Source organism: Hetaerina americana, unplaced genomic scaffold (genome assembly GCF_022747635.1).
Source record: "Hetaerina americana unplaced genomic scaffold, ioHetAmer1.1.p SCAF_3, whole genome shotgun sequence".
Taxonomy (NCBI): domain Eukaryota; kingdom Metazoa; phylum Arthropoda; class Insecta; order Odonata; family Calopterygidae; genus Hetaerina; species Hetaerina americana.
The window spans coordinates 30,188,177-30,214,698 of record NW_027286874.1 but is presented as its reverse complement, the minus strand read 5'-3'; the positions used below and the strand labels follow the sequence as shown (position 1 = coordinate 30,214,698).

The 26,522-nt window shown below is 35.6% G+C and overlaps 1 protein-coding gene across 2 annotated transcripts in view; it reads left to right on the top strand.

Moving 5' to 3' along the window:
- Positions 1 to 22,449, top strand: part of Vps13 (vacuolar protein sorting 13C) — a 136,054-nt gene extending 113,605 nt beyond the window's left edge. For both annotated transcript variants that reach the window (XM_071588676.1, XM_071588677.1), the window contains 9 exons: positions 913 to 1,034; positions 2,615 to 2,810; positions 5,335 to 5,452; positions 6,192 to 6,313; positions 6,401 to 6,570; positions 9,599 to 9,713; positions 12,726 to 12,857; positions 16,627 to 16,782; positions 21,646 to 22,449. In XM_071588676.1, coding sequence (XP_071444777.1) covers positions 913 to 1,034; positions 2,615 to 2,810; positions 5,335 to 5,452; positions 6,192 to 6,313; positions 6,401 to 6,570; positions 9,599 to 9,713; positions 12,726 to 12,857; positions 16,627 to 16,782; positions 21,646 to 21,690 — 1,176 coding nt within the window. In that variant the 3' untranslated portion in view covers positions 21,691 to 22,449. The remainder of the gene's footprint in view (positions 1 to 912; positions 1,035 to 2,614; positions 2,811 to 5,334; positions 5,453 to 6,191; positions 6,314 to 6,400; positions 6,571 to 9,598; positions 9,714 to 12,725; positions 12,858 to 16,626; positions 16,783 to 21,645) is intronic.
- Positions 22,450 to 26,522: the final 4,073 nt, after the last annotated feature.

The following is a 26,522-nucleotide window of genomic DNA, read 5'->3' as shown; positions in this document are numbered from 1 at the left end:
GGACAAAATAGATATTCATGAATAAATAAATAATATTTGAAAAAACACAAAAGTTGATATACTTTTTGAACAGACCTTGTAATGCATATTATTACACTCCAGAATTCATCTTCATTGTCATGGAAAGTGTCTTCTCTTACGGGAGTCAATTTCCTGCATGCTCATTGATTATGCCTAAGATTTACGGAGGGAATTATGCAATGTCTCACTCATTAATCTGGGGATGGAGTTGGTGCGGAGGCTAGTATACTGGCTCTCTACCCTGAGGGTTCAAATCCTGGAGACGGAAGATATTTATCAGTGATATCCCGATCCTTGAGATGCTTTGTGGAGAGGACTTGGAGTGAGTGCGCTGTCCGTCGGATGGGGCGTTTAACTGCGGACTCCTTGGTGCCCTTTGATAAGAGTAGGCAAATGCTGATGCCGGGTTTCTCTCTACCCTTCCTCCTTTCCCATCCGTCCACAATGGTGCAAATGACCTTAGCACTTCATTTTCTCCCCTAAAACTACTACTACTTATTAATCTACACTGTTTTGATGGCCAAGTAAGAGCCAAAATATTTTATATGTATATTATTTCTTAAATACCTAATAAAACTTCATATCTGTCAGGAAATTGTACAGAAGCCTTCTATTCTCAGGAATTTTAAAAGCATATAAGCTATATTTTTATTCGTAACATCTTACTACATTATGAAAAGTATTGTAGAATTAAATAAACATTTACACTCTGGACAAGTTGCTTTTCCTTTAATCTCAACTCTTTCAGCTCTTTAACATGTACTTGATGATGAAATGACTAATTTGAATTTGAAACTGGAAGTCTGAATTGAGTTTTCTTGCCTGGCATGCTATTAAACTAGTTTTACTATCAGAAATTTAACCTAAAATGCTCTATGTATTTTTTGCCAGATGCATCTGAGCTTCTCCCTTAGCCAAAGTGGAGGAAGCACTGGATTCCAATCATCTTTCCTAAACATCCTTCTTCAGAGTGTTGGAGTAACCCTCACCGATGTTCAAGATGTAGTTTTCAAGTATGTAAAGTATTTCCTACGGATGTTGTAGTAGGTGATAATTAGAGATGGGAATGCACAACTCTATACTTAAGATGTTTGAATGACTGGTTTTGGTTACATATGTTAGCAGCCTCATGTTTATGGAAAGTAAGGGGAGCAGTATGGACACATTAAAGTGTTGTGAATTTCTTAATGGCTTTTAAGTGAAGGAAAGTGGTCACGGTCATTATGTCTCATATCTCATATTTTCCAGGTAAATTTATTTAAGTGTGACAGATAGCTGGCATTGGAAATTTGTTGGATTGAAAGGGTGAAGCTCCATTGACCTGGCATTATTGTGACCAAGCTTTTTTTGTCTGTTTAAATTTTGCAGAGTTAAATGCAATGACCCATTTGTGATTCCCTGGCATTTCATAACAGTCCCTGCATATTTTTTATGAGATCTACACTACACAATGAGTTTTGAATATGATTGTGCTATAGTCTGATAAACATTCTTATTAAGTGGAATTTTCTATTTCTATGGCAACTTTCTGGACAGTGAAATCTTTCATGAGGCTATAGCTAGATTTGTGATATCTGCTAGTATTTATTTCATTCTGTACAATGATATTTCTGTTAATCACAATAGCAAAATTTTGCCTTCAAATGCTTCATAGTTGCGTAGAAGGGATCTAAGACATCAGGCAACATTTTCTGATCTTACACCAATACTTCCATTGTAGCACATGACCTCCAGAGACATGCTCAGATTTTCTAGTGCGCATTTTAAACAAATATTTCATCCTAAATGTCGATATGTCTTGCTTGTTACTGATGGTGATATTGCCATATTATTGCAGTTGTGATAAATGGATAGTAGGGGTTATCAGAGATGATCTTAAATTGCTGTTTACAAATGTTTTAAATTGCCTGAAAGGTGGAAATATTAGGTACTGGCTTGAATAAGAACTTGAAAGTCGTAGTTTTTCAGTATGTATTTGTAAACATGAATATTTTGAGTTTTGGTGACACCTGAGTCAATATGAGTTGATGTATCACCCCCTTCAGTGAGCATAGTCTTCTTGTCATTTATATCAGCAGACTGTACTCTCAAGATCAATCCCTTGCCTTGTATATGTTTCATGTGCAGTGAATTTTAAAAATATTTATCCTTAATTTCTCCTGTGGAAACACTGGATTATAAAATTAAAATTAAGAGCAATAAAAAAGTTAATCCTAGAATTCATGACAAATAAATTGAATACTACTTAAGCATCAAGAAAAAAACAGAAAGTGGGTGATTCAAAATGGGCACAGAGTTTTCTGTTTCTTCTGAGTGTCCTTAATGTTCTGTTTTTTACTTTTAAAAAATTATTTGCTGCTTACCACAGAGCCCAAATAGCATTTGTGTAAAATTTATGTATCAAAATGATGCATTGTCAAATAATAATTCCATAAAAATACATAAGAAATTGGCCGGGATTTCTCATTCACTTATGTGAAGTTATGCAAAAGGATACATTAATTCAAGATTCTACTGTAATAATTTTTTCAGTTGAACTAAATTATTATATTTTAATGCCTTCACACTTAATTATTGTGTTAATTTCATCCAGGCTGGCCTACTTTGAGAGGAAGGGTGTTTTCCTGAATCGCCGCCAGTGGGTGCAAGAAGCTTCTATGCACTACATTGGGCAATCTTTGAAGCAGCTTTATGTGCTTGTTCTTGGATTAGATGTTATTGGCAATCCATTTGGTTTGGTTCTTGGTTTCACAAGAGGTGTGGAGGATCTCTTTTATGAACCATTCCAGGTGAGTATTACGCTATAAATGTGGTTCTTGAGTTGTTAAACTACCAGTGTCTAAACATATATACAATAATGGACAATGCATTTGGTTCCATTTTTTCAATTCCGTGTTGCATCATGTCATGAAATCATGATTTAGCATTGAAAAGTTGATTGGGTTTTGATTCATGTATCTGAAAAAATGTCTGTCACATGATATCTTTCTCACAAGATCTGAGTCAGTTCATGGTCTTGTGTATTAGTGATGCAGTGAGCATTGTCTGGTGTTTGCAATATTGTATTGTGTAACACAGATCAGGATTCTAATTATCTTGGATATCACTTCATATTCTGGAGTCTCTACAGGCTTTAATGCTACATGTGATCCTGTTGATTTGACACAATGCCAGTAATTTTTGTGATTATGGAAAGTAATTTACTAAAACATAACAAGTGGTGAGATTTTTGTCGAATTGCCTTTGATTTCTACAAAGGAAAATGTTTGGGAAGTGGAAAATTTTATTAAAACAATCTAAAATTCATGTGGTAATATACTTGTATGTTAGGAAGCAATGCCTGTACTTAGTGGAATCTTCTTATCAAAAACGAGGCTAAGGTGAAAACTTCTCGGCCTGATAAACCCATGGCCACGGAAGAAAGGGTGCAAAGCATCTTGTACAAAGATTAATGGATGCAAAAGCTCTGTGTAAGGTGGGTGTTGCATTTGCTGAATGCCGATCAAAAGCAAATGCGCAAACGATTTTCGCGGCAATATTTGGACCAATTCAAGAGGGAACTGACTGATTTTGTGTGGCGATTTGTTACCATGGATGAGACATGAGTCCACCACTACGTGCCAGAAACGAAACAGCATTCAAAGCAGTTGGTGGAAGCTGGTGGTTAAGCACCAAGGAAAGCAGAGTTGATCGCATCTCCCGGAAAGGTCATGGCCAGTGGGTTTTAGGATGCCAAAGGGATCCTGTCAATTGATTACCTTGAAAAAGGTAGAATAATTACAAGCAAATATTACTCCAACCTTCTTGATGAGCTGGATGCCAAAATTTGCAAGCAGAGGCTTGGCTGGAAGAAGGAAAAAAATCATCTTTCACCTGGACAACCTGCTGTCACCTGCTCACAAAGTTTGGGTGGTGATGGGAAAACTACATGATTTGGAGTATTAGTTGCTCAGTCATCCCCCCTATTCTACTGATTTAGTACCCTCAGACTTCCATCTGTTCCCAAACTTGAAGAAATTTGTTTCTGGGAATCTTTTTGCATATAATGAAGAAGTTGAGATGGCTGTTGATGGATATTTTCCCAGCCTTCCAGACTCTCACTTCCAGGAAGGAATACTGGTGTTGAAGAAATATTGGACCAAGTGTGTTGAAGTCAAGGGATATTATGTAGAAAAATAAAATCATTTTTTAACTGAAAATAGCAGTCTTTCAATGTCAGGCTGAGAACTTTTCACCGTACCCTTGTAGGGATTAGTTAACACAGAAATTATTTTTCCATGACTTTGGATTTATCCAGGTTATCACTCATAGTTAAATGAAAAACATATTCTGATGAAGTTCTACAAAGAGCGGCTTTTACTGGTCAGCTATCTTTTACTGACCAATAATTGTCTGCACCAATGTTTTTGTTGCTGAAAGCCACAATACTTAGTGCATATTTTTCCCCCAACAGAACCAATAAACTGCCCCATGGAAATCTGTGTCTGCAGTAACTCTGGCTTCCAAAATATTACCCTTTCATAATAAAAGAATGCTCTTTGTAGTATATCATAAAGTCATTTAATATGTTTTACATAATTTTTATTAATTAATAATGGAGATTTGTGTACCATGGATCACAAAGTATAAAAATAAGAACTAGTGTAGTACCACGGCCCTGTAACATTCAGAAGTAATAACTCTAGGGGAAAAACGAATAACTAATTGGGAATCCTATGGCACTGGACGAAAAAGTTAAGTTGGACAAATTCATTACAACAAAGTCATCTGTTAAGGTAACTGCTAAGATTTTTGTATTTGAAACAGATTTGTTATTCAGTGTATCAAGGGTAATAGATGTAATTATGAGGGAAGGTGACAAGCATCTGAGAACATTTGTGCCATTAGATATGGTTGGGTAATTTGGTAGAGGTAATACAGGTATATTCAGGGAAATGTGAGAAGGGTGGAGAGAAATTTTACCACCACTGGGATTCAAACCTGAGCCCTCGGGAGTGAGAAGCCAATGCTCCAACCACCGCAGCAGGATTTTTTAAGTAAGGTCGTTTTGCATCATATCCCAATTCTTGTAGCCTGGCCATAGATTTAATGAGCTACCTGTATAACAGTGGTTAAACCAAATGTACAGAATTAATAACTAAATATGATTATATCTTTATATTGGACCTGTGAGTTGGCCGCTTCTTAACAACAGAATGGATAAAGCAAGCGTTAATATGTTCTCCATTAGCTACTTAGGAGAAATTATAGTGTAATAAATTCATTTAAATTAATATTAAAGATTTTAATTGTTGAATCTCTCATTATTCTCAGGGTGCAGTTGAGGGACCAGGAGAGTTTGCTGAAGGTTTAGTATTAGGAGTACGCAGTCTGTTTGGCCATACAGTAGGTGGATGTGCTGGTGCAGCATCCAGAATAGCTGGGACTTTAGGTAATTGGTGCATGTATTATGAGAAATTTTATTCATTTGCTGAGAGTTAACATGAAATCACAGTCAAAAATGTCTTCACATTATAAGACTTTGAGTCATTTTCAACTTCAAGGAGGATAGCTTCAGCCCGAAGTAACTGGGAAAAGCTATAGTATTTGAAAGGAAAGAGATAAATCTTAGAACTTACATAATTTCCCAGAATTTTATAAAATATTGATTCAAAAATTGCAATAGTAATTAGTTTTCAATATACATGTTTAGTAAAGCTTTAAAAACTTTTTGTGGGGTCCACAATGATTTTTCAGTGCAATCTTTTCTCATTGAATTTCCCTGTTAAATTTCCCTTTCCAAAATCCACTGGCCCATGTTCTTAACAGTTTACCAACTGCATTTTTTTTTTCAACTTTAGGGGTTTTCCAGAATGTTATCTCCATAGTTGATGGGGGATACCAATAAAGTTACATCCTGTATATTAGAGAGTTAAAATTTACATTAAAAAAGTATTTTGGTATATCATCTTTGATGTTATTTTCATTCAAGATTATCGATTTTGTTTACCTGATTTATCACAGCAATGTATTATTTGGTCATTTTATGGATACTTACTTTCACTTTTTTGTAGAATTATTTTTTCTGTCAACTTAAAACGTTAAGATGGTAGGTGGCCATCATTAATCCATGTCCCCTTCTGTAGTTGATTGAGATTGGAACATATTACATATCATGTTTTTACATTTAGGTAAAGGCATTGCTGCATTAAGCTTTGATCCTGAGTTCCAACGTCGTAGGCAAGAGCAAATGGGTCGCAAACCTGCCAATATTCAGGAAGGCCTGGCTCGTGGGGGCAGAGGTCTGGTAACTGTGAGTATCAGTGTCAAAGGACCCTTCCCAATATTCACTGTATATCTCTTGAATAGTTACTGTATTTTTTGATGCTCTCATTCGCAGGGTGTTGTGGATGGAGTCTCTGGAGTGATTCTAAAACCAATCAGTGGTGCCAAAGAGGAAGGATTTGGAGGATTTTTAAAAGGAGTAGGGAAAGGAGTGGTAGGTCTCGTAGCCAGACCAACTGCAGGCTTTGTGGATTTTGCCGGTGGATCTTTGGATGCTGTCAGGCAGTAAGTAATTTGAAAAATCATACATACTAGGTTAGTAATGAAACCTGATGTGGTCAAAACTGTTTAGTGTATTGGCATTGGTTAATTATATGGTAAGTATGTAGTATGGTCTCTTTTCTTATGCCTGAAAGCAAGCACATTCTTAAAATTAGAGGTATCTTGATGTGGGTGAAAAAGAAACTTTGCACTTCCACGATAAAGATTCAATATTTCACGACCATGGTTTCAATGGTAGTGAAATATTAAATCTTTATTGTGGAAGTGTAAAGTTTCTTTTTACCCTCACAATGAAGGAATTCCACAAAGTTAAACGTGAAACTGTTATGTTGAGAGGTTTCTTATTTACTATATTCATGAGATAATTTTTATATGCAAAGGGAAAATCCATTCTTATGAAACTAAATTAGTGACCCCAACCATATCATTAGGCTAATAGCAGTGAACTATCACTACAATAAGAATTTTCCAATCTTCACGTCTGTTTAAATGATGATTCCCTGTGAATTAAAATTATCCTATTCACGTATAATTAAAAATAAATTATTATCTTTAATTTATATCTTGCATTCTGCCAAGTGTCAATTAATGGAGGAAATGATGGTTAAGATCAAATGAGCCTTGAGGGATGGTTGGGTTATTTGGTAGGGTTAGCATTTTCAGGGAATGGAGGAAGGGTGGAGAGAAACCTGCCATCTTCCTTTGTCTACCCTCACCATAATGCATCATGGGAACCACAGTTTAACGACCCATCTGATGGATGGCATGCTAAACTTGAACTGGTCTCTGCACATTAACCCAATTAGTAATCGGGATTCCACTGAAAAAAATCCTTACACCTTTGGTATTCAAATCCAGACCCTCGGGGTGAAAAGCCAGTCCACTAGCCAACGCACAGATCTGTTCCTCATTCTGTTAAGATTTTATCCAGGCGGTGCCCATACAGGAAGGATGGCCAAATAAATGCTTGAATACAGCTTTAATACTGTAATCCTATTTAATTTTTAGCTGGCATAGTAGAAGGAAATGAGATGAAGCTGTGAGGTCAGACCAGATTTGGTTTCAAATTGTTTTAATCCCCACCCTTTGTAAGAATAATTAGGCATTTGACCTCAGAGTTTGCCTTTAGAGTGCAGGAAAAGCTATCCCAGCATTTTTAATGCCATTTGAAGTATTGATTAGCAAACTTACCAACGCCTCAGTGCTCTGGAAAGAGATCTGTGCTGCAGAAGACTCTGTTGTTGTTCCCGCGTAGTGATTTGTGAAGATCGGAAAAATTGAGATTTGAGCAGTGGTTAAATACTTAGTAAAGAATGTAATGAAAGCAAAGAAAATTCATTCTGACTTTCAGAAAACTCGGGGGGTTCTGCTCCTTCATATTCAACTGTTGCCAAGTGGACAAACTAGTTTAAGTTTGGTTAGGACAGCTTAGATGATGATCTGTGTAGTGGTCGGCTGAGTTGTGCCACTACCCAAGAAATTATTTTAAAATTGGATTAAGTGTTCATGGAGGATCACCAACTGAAAGTGCGAGAAATCGCTGAAGCTGTAGGGATGTCATCTGAACAGGCATATCACATTTTGACAGAGGAATCATGTATTAAAAAATTAATTAAAAAATGGGTGCTGCGACTCTTAATGGAGAATCACAAAGGCATCAGAAAATGGAAATTTCCAAACAATGTTTGATCCATTTTAAGAGCAATCAAAAATGATTTCTGTAATGGTTTGTGACCACATATGAAACTTGGGTCAACTACTATACCCCCATGACCCCCATGGTAGTACTATACCCCCATGGTAGTCAAAGCAGTGGAAACATGTTGATTCAGCACCACCAAAGAAAGCAAAGGCAATATGGTCAGACGGAAAGGTGATGGCTTCCGTTTACTGGGTTGCGAAAAGGATTCAGCTACTAGATTATCTTCTCGCTGATCAAACAATTACTGGACAATATTACGCTAACCTCTTGGACTAACTATAGCAAACGATACATGAAAAAAGTCAAGGTTTGACAAGAAAGAAAGTCATCTTTCATCAAGACAATGTATGCCCACACACAAGTGTGGGTGCCATGGCAAAAACACATGAACTAAGATACGAATATTTGCCACACCCGTCGTATTAGCCTGATTTGGCTCCATTAGGTTTCCATCTTTTTCCCAAGCTCAAAATTTTCTCCGTTGGATGGAGATTCTCTTCGAACAAAGAACTATCAGCCAAAGTGGACTGGTATTTTGCAGGCCTGAAGGAATTTAATTTTCGAGATGGGATCAATACATTGGAACATCACTGAACCAGGTGCATTAGTGTACGGTGAGACTACATTGAAAAATAAAAAAGTTTCACTAAGTAATTAGTTTATTACTATTCGACCCTGAGAACTTTTCTAATTGCCCTTTTACCATGCCTTTTAAGTATGACATTTCTCATGACGAAAGATGGTGGGGGCTATTATTATCATTACAACTGTATTCTTTATCTTTGCATGCACATGCAACAGTTATGAATGCAATTGTTCAGTATTAAAAGTTGATTGGTGTCCAAATTATTTTGTTTCTCTTCCAGGCAACAAAGTATAGTTTGAGAGACTTGCCCATGAGACAAAATCATTATTATAACTAATATTGAAGTATTTTAAAACCTTTTATTGGCATTTTAGGACTGTGTTGTAACATGCTTACAGAATGTTGCAAGATGATATTGTTTATGAATTTTATGTAGCTAATTAATTAGCCATTGAGTCACACCAAGAAGTGACCATTCTGGAGGTGAGTATCTCACAACAGAAAATTCATTTGTCTACACTGGAAAGTATCACCAGATCTCTCAATTTTCTGGCTGAGTGCTTAAGTCAGTTATCTAATGAGGATTCTTCTTATGCTGTGAATTTTGTAAGAACACTCACAAGTGATTTCATCACCGTTACTTTTGATTTTGGATTTCTCACAGTTTCTTTAAACCACTCCTGATGTTAACTGTGATGCTTGGGAAAAAATCATACTTGCAAATTCTCTGTTTTTATTTAAAGTGCGGCAGAAGTTTCAGAACAAGTTGCCAGGTTAAGGCTACCAAGGTTCCTAATTCCAGGAAGCCAAGTACGACCATTTGCAGCTCAAGAGGCTGAAGGAGACAGATTATTGAAGGTGAGAAAGAGTTCACAAGTCTAACTTTTATGACTAATGATATTGTAAGTCTGAATTCAGGGTATAGTATTTCATGATGCCAGAAATAACCTTTAATTTGTAGATATTTTGTGATATGCTGCATGCATTTACAGAGCAATTACTAGAGGAATGACCATGAGGGAAATAAGTGTGAAAAGGGTAGAAATGGGGAGAGGGAAAGGAAAATTAGGGTTAGTGTAGTATATAATAGATAAACAGAGATAATTGATAAGAGAATAGTTTAGCATGCCCAAAGTAATTTCTTGTGGTCTATGTGTTCCTGCAGCCAGAATTTATTAGAAACAAATCTTTTTGACACCAGCTGTCAACTCAGTTATAGAATATTCACTTGATGTTGCCTTTTCACTTCTTGATATTTTTAAAGGAAGGATTTCAATGCAATCTCAATTAGAGTCTGATGCTTCTCAAAATGGTACAATTTAATTATTTAAAACAAACCAAATTAAAAAGAAATGTTTAATTTAAAGCTGGGAGAATTCCGAAACCAAGAACCTATGACTTAGGTTTTTAGTATGAATAAATCAAATACATCTGCCATGAACTTCAAAGTCATGATCTGGTCCTGTAACTTGACAGGGTATTGTTAATTTAAATTTTTTCCATTGCAATCATATGCCATTGTAGGTGTTTACTGCTAAGATACATATTTATATAACAAAGGTTTAATATTTCTGTTATTTATTTCTCTCAAGAAAAACTGATAGCATATAGTTGCTTGGTCAGAGGTCAAAATGAAATAATATCAGTTATAAAAAAACAGATGCAGTATTTTTAGCTTCAATAACTGTACATATTATCAATTTGTGTTTGCCTTTTGTAGCATAATGACATATGTTAATTAAATTAATGTAGAGCTCCTCTCTTAATTAGAGAAGAGAGCTCATCGTCCATGACCCAGCCAAAGCCATTCTATGTACTCATATTTACTGTATGGGTACAAACATTCTTGTTTTTTCCATATTTGTTCACTCCATCATTGGATTAGGTAGATTTAAAAGAAGTCAAAGTTACTATGCTATTGGTATTCTCATCGGGAGGGTAGATAGAGGAAGAATTGACAGTCTCTTGAAGTACGGTTTGTATGAGGTAGAGGTTATAAACACTCATAGAAGGGTAATAAAAAACTTTTTAAGGTGTAAAGTACTTGCTCTACTTCTAAACCACTTTTGATGGACCAACCAAAATGTGTCCAGGTGTAGGCAGAAACAATGCTAACAGCAATTGTCGACTATGGTTCTCATAGTGCTCACTCTTTAAGGAGTGAATTGGAGGGAAAGAGAATCACTGTAATGCATTTTGTACTCCAAAGTTCAACATCTTCCCTCCCCTCATATCTAACAAAGAAAGATAAGATGTATATCCACTTACCGAAAGACCCAAAGGAAGAACCTGTTGTATAAATTAGGAATTCATAATAATTCAACACATTATTTGAAGATACTGCACTCGTAGTGGTGTTTTGATTTTTAGGTTACTCCAAAGACTTAATTCATTCATTTATTCATCTTAACATAATATAAAATAATTTCGTATGATTTCCATTCTCAATTTCATCATATCAGGCACATGATTGATTAAATAACTCAAAAACCCAGAATAGATATTCTCCAGTACCTTCCCAATAAGCTCACTTTGTTCATAGACATTTGCTGCTATTTATTTATTTTATTCATTTATTTAATGTCTTTATTGGGGCAAGATTGAGACATCGAAGTTTCTCCTTCCACCTAGCCCCTACACATTACAATGAAGACGATTACAAACATCCCTGTCCTAAAATTTGTTGTCTCTGGCGTAACTTAATGGAATTAGCATACAATTGAAATGAAATGAAATTATTGACTTCGTAATTTCACACACTTAATATTTAAAAACATAACCCAGGTGACCTGATGATGACATTCAACGTCGAAACCTGGGTCTTGTTTTAAATAAAGTGTGTGGAATTACAAATTCAGTAAACTCATTTCATTTTAATATCCATGCCCAAGGTGGAGTAAAATTCACCTAGGCGGGAATTGAACGTGCAACCTCTGGGTTGGCAGTCAAGGACATTAACCTGTCGCCACCAGGGCCAGCTGTTAGTAGAAATGGAAATCCAACTTTGCAAAAGTGATTAGAAATTGTGTGTGCAGTTGCAAATCTCCAGATGGCACGAAACAAATACAAGGATTCCCAAAGAGTCACGGACCTATTTTGGTAATATGTTTTAATATAAGACTGATATTGCTGGAGTATTAACTTTAAATAGTGGCACTTAAGATTTTCAATGTATCCCAATCGTATAGCTGCAAAACTGTTGTCATACTTAGCAGCAAAAAGATCAATCTAATTGAATTCAGACATTCCATGTAGGGATATGCAGATCTGTTGTCAAAAATTTACAGCTGTGCTTCTGCTGTGAAAAGTTCCTGTCCAATGCTTTAACCCTATACTTAAAAATTTTTCCAGCCGTCCAAGCCTTTTTATTTGTGTACATAGCACTGGAAATTTCCAACAGTTTTTTAACATTCCCATTCTAATTCCAAAGTGCCCACCTATTAATGCAGGATCAGAAATTGAAGCATCCTGGGCCCTTGCTTGTTTAAACAAGATGATAAGTGTTGTGTCCAAATCCCCGGGAGCCTCATTCAAGCACCTTGTCATGGCCTCTCTTATGTTATCCTGTGTTCCAAAATCTATTTTTGGGACAAAAAGGAGTCAGGCAGTGAGACATCGATGCTCAAGGGTGACTGGGGCAGCATGGTCACCTTGTGGTTGGCCAGGTACTCCGTCAAGAGGAAGGTGGTGTGGGATGGCATGTTGTCATGGTGCAGCCTCCAGTTTGCAAAGATCTCCTTCCTGACCCATTCTAAAATGATAAACTAGTTCTCAAGTTTAGTGCATTAGTAATATTTAAAATCATTAAGATGATGCTTTATGCATTTAGCATGATTGAAATTTATTTACAGAATCTTTTTTTGTTTTCAGGAATTGGAGAGAGGAAAGTTTTCATCCACCGATACTTATGTATTTCATGCACGACTGGGCCAGGCGGTAGTTTTACTAACAGACCAGAGAGTACTTATGCTTCATCATAATGATGTGTTTGGTCACTGGCAGGTGAGTTATTTTGTGAAATTTGTGTTTTAACTAATTTTTATTCTTTAGGTTGCTCAGAATAATCATATAAAATAAAACATAAAATTCTTGTTGTAGACAACTGCTTGTATTTCATTGTGAACAGAAATTTTTGGTAGATGACTTCAAAATATCAGAGATGATACGTAGCCTCAAGTAAATTTATTGTGAAATGTAGCTGCTAGGGAAACAACTAAAGTTGCAATTATTATGAAAGGTGTATAAGATGTTGCGGTGAATGATCCCAAAATCTAGATCATTAGCCAGTTAGTCATAATATGTTGGCTAATGACCTGACTTTGCTAATGATCATTGTATGGTTTTGGAAAATATTTGAAGCATTAAACTCTTATAGTCTGCATAGGAATGTAAAATTTTACTTTAATGAATTGTAAGTAATTTTGTTATGAAATTGGGATTCCACTTTAAAACATATAAAAAAGACAAACCTTTAATTGTTTAATTGTTTTGCTGGAATGGGTTATTCTTGCTTTGCCACCAGTACATACAAACTCATGTATCCCCATGCACTCAAAAAGTTTTCTCCACTTAAAATGCCCTTCTGGGTCTGCTGCTGGCTATCTTGATCAATGGGATCATGAGGATGGAGCATTGCTACGAAATTACATCTGCCGCCATTATTACTCTTATTAGTACTTTTTAAGCTAGGTGTTCTACTGATCATCGCAACATTTCTTAGCTGCTTCTGACGAGATATCCCCTGATACGCTACTAAACATTAAACTGACCTTCTATTCTACCTCCTTTCATTCCATCCAATTTGCTTGTCCTTTTCACCCCCCTACCTCAACTGCCTAACATTCTCCTCTTTATCACAGCCTTCAATATTCCACCACCTTAAAATGCTGTTCAACCAGTTTGCCTGCCTCCTTTGGATTTTTCCGAGCAACCCTCTCTGCTCCCCCACTATACCAGGGACTTTTTTCTTTGTTTTCCTTTCTACACTGCCGTAATGGCTCAGGCATCTTCAGTTAAAGTGCATCATCAGGTAAAGTTCAGTGAAGTAATTCCAATCAAGGCCAATAATTATTTAGTGACCTTATTACTACTATGGTATCATGTGTGCATCTCCCCTTTATGATTTAAACTGTTCATTTGCTCTTCTCTCCATCCTCTTATTGATGATCCTAAGTGGCACTTTAACTGCATTTGAAATCAAGTTAATTGTTGTATAGTCCTCACATAAGGCTGCCTTTCCCTTTTGGGACAAGAACAAATACTGGCCTGATGAAATCTTTGGGCCAAATTCTTCCCTCATAAATGCTATGAAATGGCCCATACAAATTCTTCCTCCCACATTTTCTTAAAATCTTAGTAGTTCCAAGGGAATTTTATCTAGACCCACAACCTTATTTGATTTCAATTCCCTAGGTTCCCTTTCTTTCTCCCCATCAAGTACACCAAAGCCAAACCATACCTATCTACATCATATATTCCTTCTATTTTTAAGTTTGCTGGCCTAACATCCTGAATATTTCCTCTGTGTATTCTTTCCATCTAGGTTGAATCTTTCCTGATTCAATTAATAATTTTCCTTATGAGACTTTGTTAGTTTACATGGATTTTCCTTTCTTACTTCCTGACAGTGTTTTCTTTTTCCAATACAGAGCACCAATTACAACCCTCCTTTTTTAACATTTCTTGTCCTCACACTTTGTCTTCCACCATGCTTCTTCCAGAGTGTAGATTAAAGGGGAAGGTTGACTTAACCTCAACCAGCACATATCTCAGATTGCTCAGGTACAAGTAGAGGATGAAGAGTCAGGATTGACAGTATTAGGTAGAGATCATCTGTCCCCTATAACATATATGTAGAAGAAATGGTAAGAGAGGCATGGGCTGAACCTGAGATAGGAATTAAAGTCAGCGGACAATTCATAAAATCGGCTTTTTAGAAAATCAATCACTTGGCCATGAGCACTACTTTGCTGCTGTTGTCAAATTCTAACTCGTGTTTGTGGTCACCTAGTTCACCAAAATATTGAGATAAAGTTCTTAAAATCAATATTTGCTATTGAATTGACACCTTACAAAATCAAGCTTTAGTTAGCCAGTCAGCCAAGGAGTTGCAAATATTGCTGAATGCATTATAAAGTTGGTCTGAAATGCATGGGATGAGAAATGTAAACTACAATAAGGTGGTATTGTTTTCGAGAAAGAGGAAAGCTAAGTTAAAAATTGAAACTGAAAGTCATAAACTAAAGGTGGAATATTTCCCTCTCATAAGTGTTTTGGATCGAAATGGTCAAACTAGTGTGGACATTTGATAGCAAAGCAACTTTCTCAAAGAGAGAATTGATGACAGGGATGTTGATTAATAATAAATGAAGATTTGAAGCAAAGACTAATTTAAACTTTGAAATGAAGCGTGATTTTGTATAGAACAGAAAAATGGTATTTGAAGCAAGATGATAAGCATAGTGGAGGCTTTTTAAGTATGGATAAGGAGAAGGATAGAAAAAGTGAGATGGGCAAGAAGGAAAACAAATGAGGATGTACTAGGCAGTGTGTAGGAGGAGAGGGAATCGTTGTGAGAAAACCAAAGGAGGTAGGAAAGATAGATGTTGGGATGGGATGTTGAAAACTGTGATGTAAGGTAGAAGATTATGCAATCAAGGAAAGACTAGGAGTAGGATAGGCATACTGGATGGAAGGAGGAGAAAGAAGTATGAATAAAATGTACCTTAAACATTAGAATGCCATTAGTAATAATGATTCAGTGAAACACTCACCCTGAATGTTGCATCAAAGCATCAAGTTTTTCAACTTGGATTTCCTAATTAGAAATGGTTTGAACTCTCATTGTACGAGGGTCATCCGGAAAGTAGTACCCGTTCGTGAAATAAAGACACAAAAGTAAATATTAACAAACATAAAAAATTTTATTTGAAAGAGGATACTTTAAACTACTTCTCAACATAATCTCCAAGCAAATTAAGGCATTTGTCATAACGTGTGACAAGTTTCTGTATTCCTGCTGCATAGTCCTTCGCCGCCAGCTCATTGAGATACGCGAGGGACCCATCTTGCACAAATTTTTGCATAATGCAGATGGTGTTTAATAATTTCATGAACAATTGTTCGAGAAACATTGGGAAAATGCTCACAGATGTCATCAATTGTGACGCGCCGATCGTTCCTCACGAATTCGTCAACTGAGCTCACCAGTTGGTCTGTAATGACAGATGGTCTCCCCGAACGCTCATCGTCGTGTGTGTTCCCCCTCCCCATGTTGAAGTTGCGACACCACCGCCGAACAGACGACTCGTCCATTACATTGTCTCCATACACCTCCTTTAATTGGCGATGAATATCACATGGGCGAACGTTTCTTGCATTGAGGAATTTAATCACTGCCCTCACTTCACAACTGGCGGCGTTCTCAATTTTTTTAAACATTGTAAACAATCACAGAAACAACACAGGCAATGCTAGTGTCACGCAACTTGGCTCAGAGAAGGCAGACAAGCCACTGAAGCTATCTGACCTCGTCCAGCGGCTACTCGCGTCGTCAGCACTTCATGCGGCACGAACGGGTACTACTTTCCGGATGACCCTCGTATTATATTAGTAGTAGTTTTTAGGGGAGGCGACCGACAGCTAAGGTCATTTGCGCCATAGGGGATGGACTACTACTACTTGTATTATATTTCTTGTTGAAAGTTGATGTAGGGTATTTTGTGAAACTTTGAGTTTCTTAGTGCTTTAACTCATAATATTTAATCATCAGCTTGATTGGGGTCACACTTGGTCTGAGATGGGTGATCCACCTCATCTTGTTGATGGAGGCATAGCAATTGCTACTCCAAGAAGGAAGGTCCTGGGCCTATTTGGTGGAGGGGAGCATGGAAGATTATTAAGCATTCGAGATGACCGACTGAAAAATGTGAGTATTCTTCTCAATAATTTAACACCTGTTTTGTCAGTTTTCATTTTTTAATTTATTTGGGGAAGTCATTGAATGATGATCTTTCTCATTGCTCCGGATTTTTTATTCTTCTCCCCATTTTATTTGGGGTCATGTCTAACTTTATTTTAGCTGATCAATATTTTGTAGAACTCCACAAATCCAAATCTTGTTAAGAGGGGAATCCCAAAGTTGAGGTCTCCAATTTTTTTAGAAATAGAAAGAAACGTTGATTTTCAATGATGGATCAACATTTTAAAGCTTGAACATTTCACTATTTTTCATCATAATCGCCATTTCAATCAATGCATTTTTGTAGGCACTGGGCCAGGTTTGCATACCCATGTCATTCCAGCTCTCCACCATGTCATTGTGGAAGTGTTGGGCCTAGATCGCTCACCTCGTGATCATCACTGAAGGCCTTCTGGCCAAATGTTCTTTCTACTTTGGAAACAACTGGAGGTCACTGGGTGCTAAGTTAGGGTGTGATGATGTCTCATCCAAACTGCTGCAGCGGAGTATGATGTTTTGACAGGTGATGTGGAGGCAAGAATTGTCATGAAGAAGGTTTATGCCCTTGTTCAACATTATTCTTTTCCAGTTTTGAATAACCCATCTGAGGTAATGTCTCTCAATACCTGTCAGTGGTGCCAGGAGCCGTGAAGTTGACCATCAATAGCCTGTTTCAATCCCATTACACAGTTGCCATGATTTTGTTGGCAAAATGTTTGAATTTTTGTGACTTGGGTGAAGAGAAATGCCGCCGTTCATGTATTGCTGTTTGATCTCGGGTGTGAAGTGGGACATCTCAGTTTCATCACATGTATCTAACAATGATAAGGTGAAAGATGACGTGACATGGGAATATAAAAACTGGCCCAGTGCTTACAAAAATCCATTGACTGAAATGGCAATTATGTAGAAAAATAGAGGACTGTTCAAGCTTTAAAATGATGTATTAATAATTGTAAATCAGTTTTTATTTCTATTTCTAAAAACATTGGAGACCTCAATTTTGGGCTTACCCTCAACATGTATTCAAAATTTCAATGAATCAAATATGGATGCAGCTATAATTAAATTTGAAGTGAGATATTTCAGACTTTTAAAATATGTATTATACATTACACCAAGTATAAATAGAGTGGCACCAACATGTACAAAAAATGGAAGTACTTTTGCTAATATTAGATGCCGCATCCGTTGTATCCTAAAAGAATTTCTCTGCATTTATTATGTTACTTTAAGTATATGCATTGAAACCTCACTTCATTTTTTTGTTGTGAGTTCTGGAAATAACAAAGGATAGGAATGATGAATGTAGAAGCCCGCATTAAATTAATAAAACTGACATTTTTAAAATGGTATATATTTCTTAAATGAAAGTGTATGCATTGGTTTTGTAATTTTTTTCACTGCTGAATTCAATTCGCATTACTTCTTTGTAAAAAATTCATTAAATTTTCATTTTTTTAAGTCACAAATTCTTGGTGTTGTTACTTTATGGATAGAACTATAAACTTTCATTGCTGCCTACGTTCATTTCGTCACTTTTAATGATGTTGGGAGCATATGTGAATGTTCTTGCAGTTTAAAACACAAGCAGCACCACTTTGCCCATCTCCATAACCATCTTCCACTTCACGGCCCATTTCTTCCTCACACTATATGTCACAAGTTGTACCTGGCTTGTAGGTATCAAAGTCCTCACCATTGGTGAGTGCTTCTGATGCACTACCAGAACCCAGTCTTCATCTTGCAGGAAATTTTCCTCATTAATTCCTTCATCTCTTGACTTCCCTCCAATCTTCTCCATACAGTCACTCCTTGAAAAACAGTTTGCAATTGTAGACAGAGTTTCTGGTGGTATACAAACTGTAACATGACTAGCCCGCAGAATCTCAATTTTGAATTGACCTCTCTACCCGCATCCATCAAATTAAATAACCTCCTTACTGGCTGCTTCCTGCTCACCTACTTGATACACTTATCATCCCAAAATTAAGGGAAGTTGCCATTTAAGGAATAAAACCTACCTTTGCATTCCTCAAATAGGATGTGTCAAGAGGATGTGTGGTGCTGTTGGCTGCTATTAGAGAATTTTTCATCTTGTGCATGCATTGAAGTTAGAGCTTACAGGGAGTTCCTGAAAATCTTCAACTTAAGTCACAATGTAGAGAAAATAGGTCACAGGTGACTTTTTCACCTCCAAGACCTAACCAAGCAAGTTGAATTACTGAAACAAAAGCCTTGGTGAATCAAAAATAAATGCTCAAGCCTTTGGATGTATTATCAAAGGCAGTTAAAACAGAAAGGATAATCTGATATAGGGCAGTCAAAATTGAATTATTTCTGATAACATATTGGAACTTAGAGAGAAGATGATTAAATTATGAACAAGGTATTAGGACAAAAGACCTTTTCAAATAGCGCACTTAAATCCACATATATAGTACCAATACATATGCAGAGCAACAGAAATAATCTATCTAACTATCGTCCGATTGCCAAGCTCTCAATTATAGCAAAAGTCTTAGAATCATTGGTTGTAGATCAGCTTACTCCTATCTTTAATATTATCACTATTCCCGACCAGCATGGTTTCACTAAAAGAAGTTCAACTCTCATTAATGTTTTGGTTTTTCAAAAGTATCATATAGAGGGTATGGAAAAAAGCTTACAAACAGATGTCATTTATACTGACTTCAATAAGGCTGTTGATATTTTAGTCATGAGCTTCTTAGAAAGTTAGATGCATTGGGAATGAGTGGTACCTTACTTGACTGGGTGGAAAGTTATTTGACGAGCAGAGAAGTTGAAGTAAAAATTAATGTATCTAATAGTAATTGTTTCTATCCATCATTAGGCATTCCCCAAGGATCCCATCTGGGTCCACCATTATTTAACCTATTTATAAATGATATTATAATGGCATTAGACCCAATTCCTTTTCTTTTGTATGATGATGTCTTAAAAAATTTCTGAACCGTTCAATCAATTGATGATCACCTAACTCTGCAAAACTGCCTTTATAGGCTTCAAAACTGGGTTGAGCATAACTATCTAACTTTAAATTTAAAAAAATGTTATTCTGTAACATTCTGCTGGAAAAGGAGTCTACAGCATTATGAATATAGACTAAGCAATTATCTTATGGTCTGATTAACAAATATAAGAGCCCTCGGAGTTATATTTGACTCACAGTTAACATTTAATCAACATTATAACTACGTTAAATCTAAAGCATACAAATCGCTTGGATTTATCTTCCAATGCTGTAAAAACTTAAAACATAGACCCATATAAAGTTTTTATAGTTATCATGAAATGCTACCTCTACTAAATCTTCCCTCCTTGCATAAATGTAGAAAAATTAATAACATAACTTTTCGTTACAAATTACTGCATAACAAGATTTATTCCTTAGCACTCCTAAGCGCAATATCTTTCAGAGTACCTTCACATAATACTAGGTATGAAGCACTCTTTGAAATTAGATATCATGCACAAAACTACACTTACTACTCGCCTAAAAGCCAGAGTATGAGAGATGCCCCTCAATTGTGACTATATTGACCTACTTTCTATTTCACCAGGATCCCTTAAAACGTGTTATCAAAAATATCCAAAGAATTTTATAATGCTAATTATTGCTATGTGGATATCTGTACCTGTCAATAAGATGTTCTTAATGCCCATAAGAAAAATTTTCTTAATCCATGCCATAAGGTCTAGTTAATAACTGCCACTAACATATATCATTTTGTACCATCATCTGGCCTTTAACAAATACTCTATTTATAATATTCTATTTCCATTTTTAAATTTGAATATTATTTAATATTGATATTTTGTCTACTTTAATTAACCTAACTAGGTGTGTTTGCGAACCTTTATACCATCTGAAAATGTCTTTCATGCATTGCAAATTAAAATTATTCTTAAATTTTAAATTATATTTTGATTCTCAATAACAAGTATGTAACTTTATGGAATTTGTACCCATTTGTAAATGTTTTTTATGTCTGTGCGACCAATATATGTTTTTTGCCTTTCTTTGTGTAAAAGGATCATTCCCATTAAATAAATAAATTAATTCAAGACAGATAAAGGCTGGTAAGAATTCTAATCAAGAGTTGCTTTTATATATTGGGAAATATTTTTATAATATGGAATAATTTTAGCAATGATGATGGGGGATAGAACTATGGTATTTCCCTGAGAATTTCTTGTTTAAAAAGAGAATTGGAGGATTTGATTCTGTTAAATTAATTGATGTTCATTCTAGGAATGATTTAACCTTGATTTTTTATCCTAGTGCTTTATACTCTAATTTATTACATGTTGAAAGAAATAATGAATTGCCCTCAGTAGAACTTGGAGAGTAATTATTGATATGAAATTTGATGCAAATAAATGATTCGCCAAAGAAAGTAGCAACATGAAGCAGATCTGAGGTGTTATTTATGACAGAATCAGTTGGATCTGGGAGTTGTTCGCAGTATATTTTGATTCACATTAACTCTCAAAATTTCTTCTGATATCTGATGCACTATTTTTCTATAACTATGCAAGTTAACTATTTTTTCATTAGCAAATAGTATTACTATAGTAGTTATTAACAATTGAATGATCATTAATCTTCACAGCATTAGGAAGGTCATTGTAATAAAATTACTGTAACACATAGCTAATAACTATATGTATTTTATTAGTGCATGGCTAGCAACAAATATTTTTGGAGTAAAGTGACAAGTAGAAGCACATGGGTTCTTATTTTTTTGTCACATCTTGTGTAATTATTATGCTCAACTCTCTAATGCTAGATTTTTTTCTATGCAGGTGCTTCTAACAAAAATGGAAGAACTGTATAATAATGCCAACTGAACAATTATCATAAAAACTTTTAGGATGCAGCCATATGGAAACAAAAGTACCTCAAGTCTGATGATTGATTATTCGAAATGTTAGCTTACAACTTAATATGTGCCTTTTGTATGCATTAACCTAAGTATTTTGCTGTACTTAAATGAGAATTGTTGTATCTATCCAATGCCACATGCAAATGAATATGCATCCAATATTTTGAGATATTGATCAGCAGTAATTTACATTACTCATTACATAGCTAGGCTTCAAATCATCAAAATCAGACTCACTAATATATATATATATATATGTGTATACTCGTAATACCTATCTTTATACATTTGCATAGACCTCTGTGCTTTTCACATTTCTTCTATATTGTACCTAGCTGTTAAACTATTCATCAATATTTTTGGTCAGTAACTTGAGAAAATCTTTTTGAATGGCACATGAAAAAATTTAAACAAATTACTGCTGCTTTTGATATATTTGTGTTTTGATTCAAATTAGCAAATTTACACTGCCAAGCAATTGTTTAAAAAAATGTTTATTTTGGTATTCCTTAAAATTGATAAGTGAATTTTTTGATGATATTTACTTTGTGGCAGGCTACTGTAATGTGCAGCTGCTATTCCATTGGAATACATTCACATATTGTCAACAAATTTTGTGTATGACCATTTATTGAATTATATTTTACTATTCTATTGTTTACGTGCTTACTTATACATGTTCAGTGATGCTTTGAAAGCTTATGTAAAAATTGTTATTGTTCAATAAGAGTAATAAAAACTAATTTGTTTTAATATGTGTGATCTTCCTACATTGAAACACATTTTAACATTATTGGTCATTAATGGTCCCCCAAGTTGTTAGTGGTTGTATTGTCTATTTTGAAATGGATTAGAGGAGTGAAACAACCGTGTCCTTACGGTCTAATCTATACTTCTGAAAGAATCCAAAATGAGGAAAAACAAATTCTTTTACTTTTTTTGCTCATTTTATTATTTTTAATCTTGAAATGAACATTTTGCTCTGCAATAAGTAAAAAATTGACAGTATATGGGGGCTGTCTGGAAAGTATGCAGCCATGCAATATTTTTTAACAAAATAGCCTACCTATAACAAAAAGGCCTTAGGCCCTTTCAAAGTACAACCCTTGGGACCTCACACACTTACACCCATATCTCTTCCACTTTTCAAAATAATCAGCAAAGTCCTTTTTTAGAACAGTCATGCTGCCCTGTCATATTCTCCTTTATCTCGTCAACCCACTGTTGGGGAGACAGGGCTTTTATTTCAGGGTCATAGCCATAGACTCATGACTCATCTCCAGTTATGATCTTATTTTAGAAAGCCTGGGCCATCGTTTGCAGTTTGGAGCAAGTCCCCAGGAACTGCAGCCCAAAACTCTTGTTGTTGACAAGTTAAAAGAGAATGGGACTAGGCAGCTGATGACCATTCCGAAAAAGGGCTTTGCCAATTGTTTTGAAAAGTAGAAGAGACTAGGATAAGTGTGTGAGGCCCCGAGGGGAGTACTTTGAAGGGGACTGAGGCCTCATTGTTCTGGGTAGGCTATTTTTCTCAAAATATTGCATGGCTGAATCCTTCCCAGACAGATCTTGTTTATATAATTTACCTATTGCTTGAAGTGTATCTAACTTAAGTTTCTTAAATACAGCTTTATTAGGTAATAGGGTAATGCAGGCTCTCACAATGAACTGGTTCCCTGACTTTGACATAGGCTTCTTTTCCATGTGGATAGGCTATATGCATGCATGTGTAATGATGACTAACAGTTGACAGTTTTTTTAAATTGAGGTAAGTATAGGAAATGGTAGTCAAAGCAGTATGCAATTTTGTGCTCCTAGGATTATTTACTGAATTTGACTGTTTCTAAAATCTAGAGTAGAATACAAAAACTACTGCAAAAATCATGTTTGGAGCTGGTGTTTTACATTTGTATCCCTGGCCACAAAAAATAAGAGCAATTTTCACAGTAGCTCATGTGATTGTTAGGACTCCTTCATTATTGTTTTATGGTGATTTAAAAAGAATGAGAATTATGAAAATACCATTAATGGTGTAGTTTTTTAGCTGTAATTATTTTACCACTTCATTCAATAAATTTAAAACTAGAAATGATGCATGCATCTGAGATTGACAATCTTACTTAATTTGGATTATCTATGAAACTATACTTACATTTGAATTTGGCAGCAGAGCAATGAAATATAATATTACATAGTGAATTCCAAGTAGGAATTTAAAGTTAAAAAACTAATATCACAGAATCAATAAATAACACCAGACTTTTAGTAAATCCTCATTATTAATTGTTTGTGTGCATTTATTATGATGATTACACTTATGGTAAGAAGATAATATGTTAAATCTCAAAGTGGAATAGATCGACCACCAGGGTGACTTGAGCCACCATGCTTTAGTTTACTTTTTAAGGGCTCATACTGAATAATTCAGGTCTAGCTTAGTGGAATTGTTTCATAATGAATAATGTTAAAACTTCGTAACTTTCTATGAAAAATAAGCTTTAATGCGACCTAAGTTTTACTGCGGGCCTGAAGATGCTACCTTGCAGTGAAACCTAGGTCGCAATAAAGCTTATTTTACATGAGGAGTTATAATGTTTTATTTGAACATTATTCAAGGGCCCTTATTGCCTGAAGTACATGACAGCTGGACAGTTTTCTATTTTTTTTCTTAATTTTCTTTTCCTAACTTTTTTAGTGTAGTGGTTACAAATAGGAATATGCAAATAGTGCAGGCTTGCTCTATGAGCAATGATTTACATGACTATGCTTATAGACCCATGCAAAGTAGTGTTCATGTTCATTCTGAATTAAAAAAAAGAGCTGAATGGAGGTATATCATTGTTTTGTCATCATTCTGATGACAAATATTAACGAAAATATTTGGACCCTCAAGTAAGAATAATGAATGGAGGAGATATAACGCAGATCTGAACTACTTAATTGAACATGTTATGTCATGATTTGTGGTACCTTGGGCAATAGAGTAGTTGGACCTCATTGTGAGAAAAGTGGAAGACTGGATGATCAGATAAATGCTTCATTATACAAGAGTTACGAGCAGGCCAAAGCTTAGATAATGTTACTGCAAGTCTGTGAATAATGAACATGAAAGGATGGAGGAGAAGAACAAAGTTAAGGAAGATTGAAAACTAATTTCAGAGGAGCCCAAGGTCTGTAATACAAAGAGAAAGACTTCATCCGAATATGCATACGCTGATGTGCATTTTACCATGAAGGGGAATGGAAATGTGCCAAAAGCACTTACTGAATTACCATTTACACATGTCAAATGATATGATGTGCTCATACATCCATGGTTGGCATTTTTGATGCATCTTGTTAGTGCCATTTCCAAGTATTTTAATAATCTGGTGCAGATCGAAACTGATTTGAAGATAAAGGCTTCTTTACATCTCGCACCTCACGAAATCTAATTGGAATCTGATAATTGCGCTGTATACCAATCCTTGTGGTTGAAATCCAGTATCTTGGATTCAATACACCCCAGTTAAAGAGTGCATGAAGTAACACCTGCATGGAATTCTGCTGTTAGTTTTATTTACAATATAATAAAGATATGAGCGCATTTGTTGCTATTTTAACTTTAATAAATGGGTAATATGTTGAGTTGTGTCATAAATTTGGTTTGGCTTCACCTTTCGTCGTTTGACCTCGGATGCCAATAGCAAATATAGCCCGACAGGCGAAAAGAAGTAACTTTCAGGATCTAACTTTCTGCCCACTTCATCCTAGTTTTCCAGGATATAGATATCGCGCTGTCTATGAAATAAAGATAGAAAACCAGAAGCAATGCTATTCCCGAAGTAAGGGAACGAACGATAGTAAACGGTAACGTTCGCGCAATAAGTTTTTCATGCAGATTTATTGGCACAATATAATGCCGCTTTTCATTTAGACAGGAGCTTTATAGCCACATTATGAAAATACAACACAGTTAAACCAACAAAATTTTATCACCTTCCCCATTTCGCATTAGAGCAACTCAAAATTTGTTTGGGTACGGTCATCATTTAGACTTAAGACGTGCAATATTTCGAATAGTTAAACGCCAGAACTATCTAAGCATTTCATTGACAAAAGGTTAATTAAACATTTTCTTTAAGGTAATTCACAATTTCAAAAAATTATTTTGTAGATAGCATAGGGGAGGGTAGGGCATCACAATGTCAAAACAATTAAGAAGTTAACTGGAAAATTTAAGTCATAATTCGGGCAGCTCGGCGTCAGAAATGAGACTCGGAATCGTGTCTAATAACAATTGTCGTTAATTATATCATAATCGCACAAACAATCATGTTATACCCAACTAGTTATATGGGCCGTCCACTTTCGGGCTAGAATTACCTTACACAGATTTTTCTAGTAATAGTGTATTTCCTATCATGCCTGATCGAATGCTAATGGAAAGAAGCTAGGCTCAAACAATACTTTAGTAGTTACTGATGGTGTTGCCACCATGCACCGTTGTCCTTACAGCGCCATAGGCCAGCACGGAACGTTTTCTATCTAACCAAAAAGTGAGTTCTTATGATCAATAAATTATGTTGAACTATGCAAAATTTTTAACGTATATATAACCAGGCATTTTGAAAGGAATGATTCAAGCATAAGATTTTTAAATATTAAGGAATTAATTTTGTAAATTCCTAGAAGCGCACGTGACTGTGGTGACCAATCTGATTGGTTCTTCTCGAGTTACGAAGTTGACTGTAGAATTGGTTGCTCCCTCGGGATGCCCTGCAGACTTAGTGATGTTGGATTGGCGTTCGTGGAAGG